At 41.5% G+C, this 14,350-nt stretch overlaps 1 protein-coding gene across 47 annotated transcripts in view; it reads left to right on the top strand.

Annotated features, from left to right (window-relative positions):
• ANK2 (ankyrin 2) overlaps positions 1-14,350 on the top strand; it is a 732,820-nt gene that overhangs the window by 537,496 nt on the left and 180,974 nt on the right. For 42 of the 47 annotated variants that reach the window (XM_069743800.1, XM_069743822.1, XM_069743826.1 and 39 more), the window contains 8 exons: positions 1,396-1,494; positions 1,690-1,788; positions 8,236-8,334; positions 9,000-9,197; positions 11,133-11,231; positions 11,437-11,535; positions 12,716-12,913; positions 13,305-13,403. In XM_069743800.1, coding sequence (XP_069599901.1) covers positions 1,396-1,494; positions 1,690-1,788; positions 8,236-8,334; positions 9,000-9,197; positions 11,133-11,231; positions 11,437-11,535; positions 12,716-12,913; positions 13,305-13,403 — 990 coding nt within the window. The remainder of the gene's footprint in view (positions 1-1,395; positions 1,495-1,689; positions 1,789-8,235; positions 8,335-8,999; positions 9,198-11,132; positions 11,232-11,436; positions 11,536-12,715; positions 12,914-13,304; positions 13,404-14,350) is intronic. The other 5 variants (XM_069743806.1, XM_069743825.1, XM_069743803.1 and 2 more) reach the window with 1 other exon arrangement.

The raw sequence follows: 14,350 nt of genomic DNA, 5'->3' as shown, positions 1-14,350 counted from the left end.
AATCTTGTTTGCTTGTGCGGCTGCTGCTTGACATTGAGTGCTGCTGCTCAGCTTACTTGTAACCAGAATACCCAAGTCCTTCTCCTGTGTAGTCCTGAGTATACTCCCATTTAATGTACATGCAGCAATAGGATTACTCCGTCCTAGGTTCAATACTCTTCATTTATCAACAAAAAAACTCATTTCCCAAGTGTTTGCCCATTCAATCATCTTATCCAATAATGTACTATCAAGGTCAGATTTTAGTATCCTACATAGTTTGGTGTCGTCAGCATAGACTGACACTCTACTCTCAATCCCATCCACTAGGTCATTGGACAAGCTAATGGCGTTCCAGTCCTTATAATTTGGCCAGGATCACATGAGCCTATATTCGATTTTACTAATATCACTCAGATCAAACTCTGACAGAGATTGATCCAAGTGTCTCCTTAATGTGATTCGATTCTCTCACATGTGAGAATCTTATCACAGGTGCGGAGAAGATGGAGAACGTACAATAATTTCCTCATCTTCTACATTCTGTGAGTCCATGTAAACCGGACTGCACTCGGATGACATCCAAGTGCAATCTGATGTATCACACAAAGTGTCTTAACAAGCATTATAATAGAGCTTTGTGAAACATGCATCCTATGAAGAGCCAAAGGAAATTTTTTCGAAAAATGAAAAATGACCATTACCTGGAACATTATGCGATTTGGGGGAAAAAACTATAAAAACAGTTTAATGTAACAACCTAAAGGCCATGAAAACCAGTCTGTATATAAAAATAATAATCATCATCTTTATTTTTATATAGCGCTCACATATTCCGCAGCGCTTTACAGTTTCCACACATTATCATCACTGTCCCCGACGGGGCTCACAATCTAAATGTATGTAATGTATTTAATCATCAATTCATTATATACCTGCAAGTAACACTTGGCCACATCAAATAACGTGATTGAAAAACACTGTAAAAAATTGCCCAAAAGTGGTAAAAAAAGCCGTGTCTGAAGTCACTCAGGACAAAACTGCGGAATGGAAATCTAGGTCATTTAAGTGGCAGATTTTCTTTAATTTATTTGACTTTACTGAGTATAAATAATGAAACATACGATCTTCTTCATATTTGACCTTGGATGATGGAAATATTTGTCCTGTTTCTATTGGTGATATCTCTGTTACACGGCGCGGCACAAGATGAGAAATGGTGCACATCTTTCATAATCCCATGATGCCTAGTTTTGGTGTATGTCCTATGATTCGTGTGCCCCATTGTGTGGCCAGCGTGTGCTCATTGCGATACTCCGACCTGTGTGACCGCAGTCGGGGCCTTTGCATGGGTTGCATGATTTGCAGGCTTGGATCCGTGCATGAGTCTCGCTAACAAGTTGTTTCTCTGAACAGAATGGTTTTACTCCATTGCACATTGCCTGCAAGAAAAACCGTATCAAAGTAATGGAACTGCTAGTGAAATATGGGGCCTCAATCCAGGCTATTACGGAGGTAGAACAGGTTTTCTTAGCTTTCCAATCCATCTAGCCATTTCCTGCTTTCCCTGGTCCTGTCTCTGTGTTTCCTCCTCCATGAACTATCCACTGTCGCCTCTCTCTCTCCTCTCCGCCATCTGCTGCCTTGTAACTGTGGACGCCCCATTAGTCTCCTGCAGGGGAGTAAAATGCCTGTTGGTTTGTTTCACAGTCTGGTCTCACTCCAATACATGTGGCTGCTTTCATGGGCCACTTGAACATAGTCCTCCTTCTGCTGCAGAATGGAGCCTCTCCAGATGTCACTAACATTGTGAGTATGTCTTAAAATAACCGGATTTACTGTACATTATGCAACCTGTTTGGTAATTCTATCATTTCACTCGGTTTGTGTATGCAATAAAACTGCCTAACTTGTCGATGTGCATGTCACTAGCTTTATTCTAGTGGGCAGGGAAATGCTAATAGTGCTCATTTGATCTGTGTGTTTGTCCAGATTAAAGGGAATCAGTCACCATGTCTTTGCGACCCATGTAATGTACAGGTAGAGATCCTGATTCCAGCGATGCGTCATCTACTGGACTGTATGTTGTAAAAATCACTATTATATCAGCAGGAGATTATTACTAGAAGACTAGTAAACCTGCTGCCATGTAGTCCTCCATATTCATGAGCTTTGTGTAACCCCGCCCCCACCACTGATTGGCTTCTTTCTGCCTATGCATAGTGTGCACAGAAAGCTGCCAATCAGTGGTGGGGGCAGGGTTATATTGGGCTCAGTATTCAGAGAACTGATAGATCTGCAGCAGAAATAACTGATTTTATCAAAACTGCAGTAAAATGACCAGTAAGTGACACATCACTGGAATCAGGGTCTCTGCCCCTACATCATGCTGATCTCATATGGTGGAACTAAAAGCTGATGACAGATTCCTTTCAAGCAGGTCATGTTGAATGGTGAGCTAGAAGCATCCCAGTGAAAACAGATAGAATAGTTAATAACAAACCTGCGGATTGGCTTATATAATAAATGGTCTTAAATCTTCACAGAAGCCAAAAAATCTGGCAGCATCTGTTACTCACTGAAGGAGTCAGTAGTGTACTCATGTGTGATAGTTACATGTTGCTGTCTTGTGTGCTTTCAGTAATCCATTGAAACATTCTGTCTTCGTAGCATAGCAGGACTTTATAGCAAACTGGTATTCCTCTATGAAGTATGTGTGGCATACCCAAAGGTTATGCTGTAAATTCATAATACCATGTTCCTCAAAGAGGCCGTCAAAGGCAATTTTTACATTGACGATGTCATGTGCAAGTGTGGCCACCTCTTCAGTGAAGTCCTTGCGCCTGGCCACTACTTTATAACCATACATTGAAGTTAAAGGTCCAGTTCTTCCAAAAGTTTGGGTTTCTAGACATGGGAACTTCATCTGTGTGCCATTTACAGGATATCATGTCAGCGTGCCTCAGATGCTTCAGATGAGAATACCATTTCAGAGCGGACCCCCAAGATTGCCCTGAAGCGCCCGACTATGGGCCGATAATCAGATAAAAAGAGTTTGAAAGATTTCTTGAATCACAGTCACGTGTAATCATGGCAGTGATCAGCCAATGAATGACCTGAAATACAATTGATGTCGGCAGCACATGTGCTGGTGTAAACGGACAATGTGCTGCTAACTATGTGCAAACCGTAATGGGCCCAAAACAAGTCCTGTATCACTTACCCACATACATTCAGCATCAGCCCTTGTACGTTATCAATAAAGATCAACTGGTCCTGTCGCTGTGGACAGATCTCTGCCCGTTACTGGCGCTCACTATATAAATGGGACTGCTGTCTGAAAACCTTTTATTTTTACATTTGGTTGAGTTGCTCGCAGAGTATAATAATTCTTTTACTGCTGCTGTAGGAAGCAGCTGTGCATGTGTCAGTGGTGGCGAGCTGGTGATGGGCTGTGCTTACATACAGCAGCCTAGCGGTAAACTCATGGGGTACCGTCACACAGTGGCATTTTGATCGCTACGATGGCACGATCCGTGACGCTCCAGCATCGTAACAATATCGCTCCAGCGTCGTAGACTGCTGTCACACTTTGCAATGTACGACGCTGGAGCGATAATTTCATGACGTATGTGCGATGTAGAAGCCGTTGGTTACTATGCGCACATCGTATACAATATCGTGCACACCTTTGTTACACCATGCGATCATGCCGCCACAGCGGGACACTAGACGACGAAAGAAAGTTTCAAACGATCTGCTACGACGTACGATTCTCAGCGGGGTCCCTGATCGCAGGAGCGTGTCAGACACAGCGAGATCGCTGGAACGTCACGGATATATCGCTGGAACGTCACGAATTGTGCCGTCGTAGCGATCAAAATGCCACTGTGTGACTGTACCCTAAGTAGGGCAGCAGGCTGACCTTGGGGAGTGCTGCCAAGGAGGATAGGTGGTGCAGCTCATCGGAGTCACTGATACAATGCATGTGCTCATTGTGCGGAGCAGTAATGCCACCAACCAAACTACCCACAGGTAATGGCTGAGTCATTTCTACTCTCACACTGGACATTTACTTTAAATCTTCATATAATGTTGAGTAACTTTGCAAATATTGTGCATTTGTGCATTCTCCTTTATTGGCTGGACAGTATAGTGGGGGGTTAGGCGCACTCATATCCAATGGTGAATTGGAAATATCATTGTGTTTTATGTCAGCTGAAATGGAAACACTTGTGTTCGGATATTCCGCTCTTCTGTTCCTGTTCGAGTTTTGGGAACACATAAACGGAAGTAATGTCTAAGCGGATCCATTGCATAACTGATGCGGATGGAAACAAAGGACCCCATTGATTATTATAAGGTCCACCTGGGTTCCATTATTTGCCCTTCTGAAGACTTGTGCTCACAGTGTCTTTTTTGAGTTTTCAGACTAAAAACACCAAGTTTTTTTAAGGAGTTTTGCATTTTTATGAGGATTTGGAGAGTTTCCAATCATCCAATCAATTTCTTGTCCAAAATCTCCTTAAAAAGCTTCATGTGACCTTACAAAGGAAAGAAAAAGTCTTGTATTCTGCACTTTCCCACTTTGCTTCAGTTTTGCATCTGTTCCATCTTGGCCATTTGTTCCAGTAGTTTGTCCTAAAACAGAATAGGCAACACAACACCTTTGAGTTAGGATTTACTCTTAAAAATACCTCTCTTTCCAAGTATGAGATCAGATTGTCTTCTTGGAACCTTTTTCCTTCAAATGCAGATTACGGTACCTTGTTCTTGATAAAAACTTGTTTGTTCTCCAGTATGATCACTTTTTTTGTAGAATACATATTCCAAACTTTCTATATGAGGTATGTTTTATACTGGTTTTTTTTTCAGATGAATCTTTCCCCTATTTTTCCTTTTCTTTTCCACCTCCCTCTTTTCCATTTGATTTTTCTTCCTCCCTTTTCCTTGTTCTTGTTTTCACTCTCTCTCCCCTTTCTTCCTTCCTTCCTTCTTTTCCTTGTTCTTTCCTTTCCCCTTTACTTCCTCCTTTCCTGTTTCCTTGCTCTTGTTTTCTCTTTCACTCCCTTTTCTTCCTCCCTTCTTTTCCTTGTTCTTTCCTTTCTCCTTTCCTTCCTCCCTTCCCATTTCCTCTTTCTCTCCCCTTTCTTCCTCCCTTCTTTTCCTTGTTCTTTCCTTTCCCCTTTCCTTCCTCTTTTCCAATTTCCTTGTTCTTGTTTTCTTTCTCTCCCCTTTCGGCCTCCCTACTTTTCCTTGTTCTTTCCTTTCCCCTCCCCTTCCTCTTTTCCCATTTCATTGTTCTTGTTATCTCTTTCTCTCCCCTTTCTTCCTCTGTTCTTTTCCTTGTTCTTTCCTTCCCCCTTTCCTTCCTCTTTTCCCATTTCCTCGCTCTTTTTTTCTCTTTCTCTCCTCTTTCTTCCTCTCTTTTTTTCCTTGTTCTTTCCTTTTCCCTTTCCTTCCTCCCTTATGATTTCCTTGCTCTTGTTTTCTCTCTCTCCCATTTCTCCCTCTCTTCTTTTCCTTGTTCTTTCCTTTCCCCTTTCCTTCCTCCTTTCCCATTTCCTTGCTCTTGTTTTCTCTTTCTCTCCCCTTTCTTCCTCCCTTCTTTTCCTTGTTCTTTCCTTCCACCTTTCCCATTTCCTTGCTCTTGTTTTCTCTTTCTCTCCCCTTTCTTCCACTGTTCTTTTCCTTGTTATTTCTTTCCCCCCTTTCCTTCCTCTTTTCCCATTTCCTTGTTCTTGTTATCTATTTCTCTCCCCTTTCTTCTTCTCTTCTTTTCCTTGTTCTTTCCTTTCCCCTTTCCTTCCTCTTTTTCCCATTTCCTTGCTCTTGTTTTCGCTCTCTCCCCTTTCTTCCTCTTTAATCCTGACATTTGTCCTTGCTTTTCCTTCCCCTTAGATAGTTGGGGTGACAATTTACATTTTTTTTAATGTTAATTTGTATTGCTCATTATATATGTTAATTATATCTTCCCCTTTTCCCCTGTTATGTGTAAAAAATCCCCACAATAAAAACAATTTTAAATTTTTCCCATTGCTAACTATATATTTTCAAAATAATTCTGAAATCTTCCATTTTTACTCTGGCAGGTAAACCTCGTTGTAGCCCGACATTTCCAGTTGCGTAGGTATCACTTAGCAGCATTATCAGGATTAGGACTCGTGCACATGACCTTATTTCTGGTTATTTTATGTGTGATTCGACAAAACATCGGATTGCACTCAGACCAATGTTATTCTATGGGGCTGTGCACATGTCCATTTTTTTTTCTTCCTTGGACCGGCACAGTCGCAGCATGCCCGAGTTCGATCTAATTATCGGATTGCACTCAGACATGCAAGTCAGTGAGTCCATGGAAAACATCGGACTGCATTCGGATAACATCTGAGTGCAGTCCGATTTTCACAGACTGACAGAATTGAGGAGATGGAAACATTTTTTTCCCATCTGCATTCAAGAGAATTGGATAACACTGTGCTTACACTCTGATTAGAGTGTGATCAGCACAACCGACCTGATTCTCTAGGATGGAGTGACCCTAGCCTTATAGTGAAAGGTTACACCTATATATAGATAGCATAGGATATCCGCCATGTTTATATAGTCACAGCTCTCCTCCTTGCCCTTTCTCTACCAAGGAGTCATGGTACACTCTCCCTCATGGCAAATGCGGGGGGAAAGGCAGTACAGGGGAAATATTTTTTTTTATATAATTGATCTTTTAAAGGGAATCTGTCACCAGGTTTTTTTGCCACCAAATCTGAGAGCAGCATCATGTAGAGACAGAGACCCTGATTCATGCGATGTGTGACTTACTAGGCTGTTTTCTGTAAATTTTATAAAATTACTGTTTAAGTAGCAGCAATTTAAAACTAGAGGGCTAGTAAACCTGCTGCCCTGTAATCCCCCATGTTTGAGTTCTTTATAGCCCCAGCCCCAGTGTTGATTGGCAGCTTTCTACCTATGCACAGTGTATACATCAAGCTGTCAATCAATGTTGTGGGCGGGATCATACAGAGCTTTATCAAAATGGCAGCATCCAACCCTGCAAGGCATTTATCACTGGAATCCGGTTCTCTGCACCTACATCATACTGGTCTCATTTGGGGAAGTAAAAAGTTGGTGGCAGATCCCCTTTAAGGAGTCTGACACTGCCTTATTTTCCTCTTTCCTTTGGAAAAAAAATCATATTCAGCCAAGAAAGAACAACAAAACGGATTGCTTACAAAAAACGATCATTTTAATCAGCTTCAAATCACGTTACAGTCTTTTCTTTAGTTTAGAGACCAGAAACCTGCTGACAGGTGCCCAAAAGGTCAGAAAAGAAAGCACGCCAAGTGTCTAATGGAAAACTATCCTATGTGTAGGGGACGCTATAGATATAACTTTAACTCTGAGATTTACAGCCATTTATGACCTCTCTAACGCCTATTTAATATACCATATACATAATAATTTTGTACATCTGGACCTGAATATCTTTGTCACAGATTATATTATATGATATTATTGGACATAGACCCAAAGGCTATGTGCACATGCTACGGATTTTGCTGCGAATCCGCAGCGGATTTGGAGCAGTTTTCCATGAGTTTACAGTACCATGTAAACCCATGTAAAACAAAATCCACAGTGCACATGCTGCGGAAAAAAACGTGTGGAAACGTAGCGATGTTTATTCCGCAGCATGTAAATTCTTTGTGCGGATTCCGCAGCGGTTTACACCTACACCTACTCCTCAATAGGAATCCACAGGTGTAAAACCGCAGGTGGAATCAGCACAAAATCCGTATAAAAACGTGGTAAATCCACAGTGCGGATTTCCTGCAGATTTACCAAAATCAGTGCGGAAAAATCCGCACACCTTTCCGCAACGTAAACTCAATATTAAGCAGTTTTCTACAGCCAGTTATGTCAGGTTCTGTTCATTCTGTTATTGCCGTACACGCCATGAATCCTCCATTGTGTATATTGAGAGGTTTCCTCCATGTATAACCCCAGCTTGTGTACCAAGCTCAATAGAGCCTTACATGCATTGCTAGTAAGCCGAGATCTTTATAACAGTGATGAAATCAAATGTATTACAATGGCACAACGTCATCATAGGGATGACATGCTCTGTGGTCACTGAGTGGTCTGCCTCGCATCAGGAAGAAGATATTGATGGAAGTAACAATTATTACCTTTACAGCAAAGATACTGGATTAACACTGAAATCTATCAATGTGTTTATTTTTATCTATGTAATTTCAGCGAGGAGAGACAGCATTACATATGGCTGCTCGCGCAGGGCAGGTTGAAGTGGTCCGTTGCCTTCTTCGAAATGGTGCGCTGGTGGATGCCAGAGCTAGGGTAGGTTCATTACACTGGATGCATTCTGCACATTTGTGGTATACCGTATACTAAATTGCAGGATAAGATACGCACAAGAAAATAATTTACTCTTTGTTGTAAAACTACAAGGTAATGAATGACATCCCACATACCGTTCTTTTGTATGTTGTATCCCGTGAATAACATTGGCATTATTTGGATATTACCCTGAAGCTAAGTATGAGTTGTATGTAATATATTGTCCCATTATGCTGGAACTATCCTCAGTCTCATGTGCCATATATCATTTATGTAGAGAACGGACCCGTCCTTGACAGTAGCTTCCTAGCAGGAAGATAGATTGCCTTCATTTTATGTATGACCTTTCCGTATTCTTCTCACAGCACCCTATAGGTTTGGATTTCTTCTTCCCTCAATAATAAAGAACTTCATTTAAAAACTACAGTTTGTGCTTACTTGTGTTAGCTCTGTCTAATATTTACATTTGTTTGGTGATCTGAAACATTTAAGTGTGACAAACATGCAAAAGAATAGGAAATCAGGAAGGGGGCGAACACTTTTCACACAACTGTGGATATATATATATATATATACACACACATATATGTATACGTATAATATATATATATGCATCGCCTTTATCATCTATGCAGATGTATTACAGGCACTATTCTATTGTGCAGGAGGAGCAGACGCCTCTCCACATTGCCTCTCGTCTGGGCAAAACGGAAATTGTCCAGCTGTTACTGCAACACATGGCTCATCCAGATGCTGCCACCACAAATGGATATACCCCACTGCATATCTCAGCCCGGGAGGGACAGGTGGATGTGGCATCAGTCCTAATTGAAGCTGGGGCTTCTCACTCCATGCCAACCAAGGTGAGAGCTGGTTTACATTCAGTAATTGAGAATTAAAAGCAACAAATTATTATTACCCATTAAATACCTAACATTCTGAATGAAGAGCTGATCTTTTATGGAGGCTTACAACATTTATGTGGACATTTACGATATTGTATATTGACCTCAAGATAATCAAGTAAGTCATATGGGCTTGATATAATGATGGGTGTTCTTCCTTGCTGATCAGTTTCTTGGAACCCATTATTGTTTCTAAGTAACTGAACCGTAATGTTAGTCTTTTAATTTGCCAAATAGGGGTGTAGTTGAAGAGTCATGGGCCCCTGGTGCAGAAGTTCAGCTTGGAGTTGAGCTTTTCCTAACTCCCAACCTCAGTGCAAGTTTTCTTTGCGGCTACTGTCCGCTGCTTGTCCATAACTTTCAGCTGCATCTCTTAACCATAAATGCAGCACAAGCAAGGGCATTTCTAGGGTTTTAAAAGGTCAGACTAAGGCCCCTTCACACGTCCGCTTAAGAAAAGTATTCATGAAGCAATCTGTTTTTACTCTCTGTTAGGTTTTCTGTTGGCTATGTGTGTACCATCCGTGTGCCCATCCGTATGATATGTACCGCAATACCTGCATGAGTAGCTTATTGTACAGCTTTCTATTAGCCTAAAAAAAATGAAAAAAATAACGTAGGGTCCCCACATTTTTGGTAACCAGCAAAGGTGAAGCAGACAACTAAGAGCTGATATTATCAGGCTGGAAAGGTCCTTGACTATTGTTCCCTTCCTAGCCTAATAATACCAGCTCACTGCCACCCCAGAAGTGGAGCATCACATGCAATGCTCCAATTCTGGCACCTCTACTTGGCTCTTTCCAATTGCTCTGGTGCTTTGGCAATTGGGATAATGATATTTGAGGTTGATGTGAAGTGTCCAAAAACGCAACTGACATCAAATCCTGGTATTAGTGATGGAGAGGTATCTATCAGACACCCCCATTACTAACCCAGGAAAAAAAAAGAATATCTCACAAAAAAATACCTTATTGAAATGAATACTCCCTCACACTTTCCTTGGTTCACCCCTTTATTAAAAACGAAAAAAAATCCCACGCAGCTCTGACGTAGTCCAAAGAATCCAACGAAGTCCAGCGAATCCAACGTACAAAGACTATGGAGCCTCGTTCTGGCACTCCATAGCCTTTGCAAGCAACCACATCTGGGTGATGTTCCCCCTTCAGATGTTCCAGGTCAGCTGTGAAGAGCGGTACCGTTACTAACGTTACCCTGGTTCAGAGTTGCAGGGTCTCGTGTCACAATGAGGCGCCATAGGCTTTGTACGGCGGATTCTCTGGACTTCGTTGGATTTGCACCAAGGCATCGGGAGGTGAAGCGCCATAATTGGAGCATCTCATGAGATTGTCCACTACTGGGGCAGCTGGGGGCTGGTATTTTTGGGCTTGGAAGAGCCCAGTAACCATGGACCTTCCCAGCCTGATAATATCACCTCTCAACTGTCTGCTTTACCTTTACTGGTTACCAAAAAATGGAGGATCTCATGGCATTTTTTTCATTTATTAGATTAATAGAAAGCTATACAATAAGCAACACATGCAATTTTATATCTGATGGATATCTATTTATCTAGAAGAAAAAAATGAAGCAGCACCGTATAGATGAATTCAGGGTGCAAGGCCCTCCAAACAGAAGGCCATTTGTGTGAATAATAAAAAAAGGAAAAATAGGCAGCACTCCACTAAATGATGAAAAAGTGGACTTTATTAGCCTAAGAAAGGTAATTCAGTGTATTAACCATTGCATTTTATGCGCAGCAAAAGTTCTCTGCGTCAAAAACTCATTATGGGGACATAACCTAAAGTCTCAGAATATTTGTGTTCCTCTAGCTTCTAAAACAGCTGTATTTACAGTTTTGATATTAAATCCATTTTTTTGTCTTTATTTCTGCAGAAGGGATTTACGCCATTGCATGTAGCTGCTAAGTATGGAAGCCTAGATGTGGCCAAACTGCTCCTACAGCGCCGTGCACCGCCAGATTCTGCCGGCAAGGTAAATCATCGTGGTTAGTCGTTATCTGAATAGACTCTCATGTCTTTGTTCTCTGTTCACATGTTATGTTCTCACTGCTACATCACAATCATGTAATTACATAATGACTTTAATATGCCATTTATGTTAGTATTTTCTACAGTGTATATGTCTAGAGCTTCTTCACTAACTGGTTTAACCCCCATAACAAACACGCCCTTTGCAGAATGGGCTCACCCCACTCCATGTTGCTGCTCACTATGACAACCAGAAGGTGGCGATGTTGCTACTGGAAAAGGGAGCTTCTCCCCATGTCACAGCCAAGGTGGGTGAGAGTTTTACATCGGAGGTTGTTCTTTTTTACAGGCAGATGCATCCACTGTTTGATACATTTATACTAGTTAGTGTATCATTCATAAAAGGGGTATGGTGAGGGGTGTATATTGCAATTTCTTGGGTGTTTGTTGTCTTAGGCTTTTTTCACTTCCGGCATTTTTGCAACTGTTTTTTTTTTTTTTTTTGCAGCCTTTTTTTTTATACAAATTAAAAGCTGCTTTTCCCAATACCAGCAAAAGCTATGAGATTTAGGAAATCTCATGCACACACTTGTTTTTTATTCCTGGCAAAATTTAAGATCTTCAGTTTTTGAAATTTGCAGCTTGTCAATTCTTTCAGCGTTTTTGCAGCATGTTTTCACCCCGAGAAAGCAATTGGAAAGTGAAAAAAAGCTGCAAAAATATAGTACCGTTTGTCGCTGCGTTTTCAAGGGTTTTTGGTGAATAAAACTGGCTTTATTAAACATGTATTATAGACAAAGCACACATGTAATCTGCACCCAAAAACGCTGCAAAACGGGCATAAAGAACGCTGAAAAATGGGTGTCTTGAATGCAGCGTTTTTTTTCTACTTTTAGAGCTGGTTCTGGCTGCAGAAAAAACAGTATCAAAAACGCCGTGTGTAAATATGGCCTAATAGTGTTTTTTGCTTATAGTGAATGTATTTATTATTTCCATATACTTGGGCACATATATTGCGGTATGGTTTTTACTTATATATCTTTTGGGGTGAAACTAGGATTAGATCCAACAAGTTAGCGAAGTCGAAGACCACTTTTCCCTTTGGAATCCATTCCCAAATAGTGAAGAAAACCCTTCTCCCTATATATAGTGAATTTCCCCTTGTATGACTTTAGATCCCCAGCCCTGCACAGATCCCACTATTGATTTTGGGTATACTTCTAACATATATATTAATTAAGCCACCACTAGGAGTCAGCCCTTTTTCTCCTGACATCGGTCCACCCATAATTCCTTGGTAATGTTGCGCATCCCAGCCTTGAGCATGCGCATCTTTCATTATAAAGTGCACATTAAAGGATCTGGTATTACACACATACTAGAAAATAACTGTTATTGGTATAGCATGGTGAAGGAGAGGGGGTATCATTTTAGGTGTGCCATAAACATTAAAGTGTATTACTTAATATGATCTTTTTACTATTGTAGAACGGTTATACACCCCTACATATCGCTGCCAAAAAGAATCAAATGCAGATTGCCACAACATTACTAAACTATGGAGCAGAGACCAACATCCTCACCAAGCAAGGAGTCACCCCGCTTCACCTGGCCGCCCAGGAGGGGCACACAGACATGCTCACTCTTTTGCTGAACAAAGAAGCTAATATTCATGTGGGCACTAAGGTAAGATTTGCTTAAAATAAAGTCATCAAAGACTTAAGCTGTCAAGTATAAAAATAGAAGAGCTATAGTGTAAAGCATAGCAGTGTAAAGCATAGCAGAGTGTTCTTGTTAATATGTATGGGTCCTACAGATGTGTAATTTTTGCTGCAGTTGCCGTATACTTGCATTGTTACTAACCTCATTTAGGTCTAAGATAAAAATATGCTTAATGACCTTTACAAATATTAACAGATATTGGGTAGGTAGCTCGCTAACCTTTCTATACACATAGACACAAGCATGCTTATGTTCATAGGGAGTAGAAGACACTTAGCTGCCACGACACACCATTGGATTGGCCCATATGGTATGTTCTTATTACTGTGTATTATTTTTGTTCTATTGCATATAGAATGGACTGACTCCATTGCACCTTGCAGCCCAGGAGGACAAAGTGAACGTAGCGGAAATATTAGCAAAGCAGGGGGCAAATCTAGATGCTCAAACCAAGGTAACTATGCACCAACATTATTTATTGCTTTTTCAATCACAGGGTGCATTTATGGAACTATAGGACCACTGGGGTTTTATCCCAATAAATACATTTATCCATGAACTCGGTGATAAATGTGTGACTGCTACTGCTACTTCCATAGTAACAGTTGCGGACAATCAGGGAACCTGACATTTTGGTAAATATCGCTGTGATATCCCCTTCAGCCCTTTTATACCTTTTAATGTGCCCAGTGCTAATTAGGTAATTAGGAGCCAATTGTTATGGGCCGGCCTGTACTACAGCAGGGATTAATGCTTGTACAAGGAATCCCGGTGGTAGTAAGCGGAAGACGAGGGAGGCAGAGAAGGCAGCAATTGATGGGCTAAGGGCAGCGGAAGACGAGATGGTAATAATGGGTACTCCTGAGGCTGGGAACAGATTAAAAGCAGCTCCAAAGCATATGGAGAAAATTCTGTTGGGAGAGGCTGAAAGGAAGCGGGAATTTCAGAGACTGACTTATTATCAGGAGGGAGAGACTGTTGGTCACATGCTGTCGCTGGTGGCTTCTGCCCAGATGAGTACTTTGTTTGTCCATTCGCTGGTTTCTGGGAGTGGTACTAGGGTCTCCAAAACCTCGGAGATTTTGAGAGTCTTCGCGGACTTTTACGCAGGCCTATATCCCTTTCGGGTGGATGCGTCGGCGGGAAACACAGTGGCTTTCCTGGAGGGACTGGGGCTGCCAAGGCTGAGTGAGGAAGACCGAGAAGGCTTAGAGGCTCCTATCACAGAGGAGGAACTGGGTCGGGCATTACAGTCTATGGCTAATGGGAAGGCGCCTGGAGTGGATGGGCTACCCGCTGAAATGTATAAAAATATGGGGGCGGTGTTAGTTCCCAGATTAAAGGCGGTTCTAGATGAGGCTAAGTGTAGAGGGACTCTGCCAGCTTCCATGAGAGAAGCCA

This window comes from Ranitomeya imitator, chromosome 1 (assembly GCF_032444005.1).
Source record: "Ranitomeya imitator isolate aRanImi1 chromosome 1, aRanImi1.pri, whole genome shotgun sequence".
Taxonomy (NCBI): Eukaryota; Metazoa; Chordata; class Amphibia; order Anura; family Dendrobatidae; genus Ranitomeya; species Ranitomeya imitator.
This window is presented reverse-complemented; position numbering and strand designations above follow the sequence as displayed.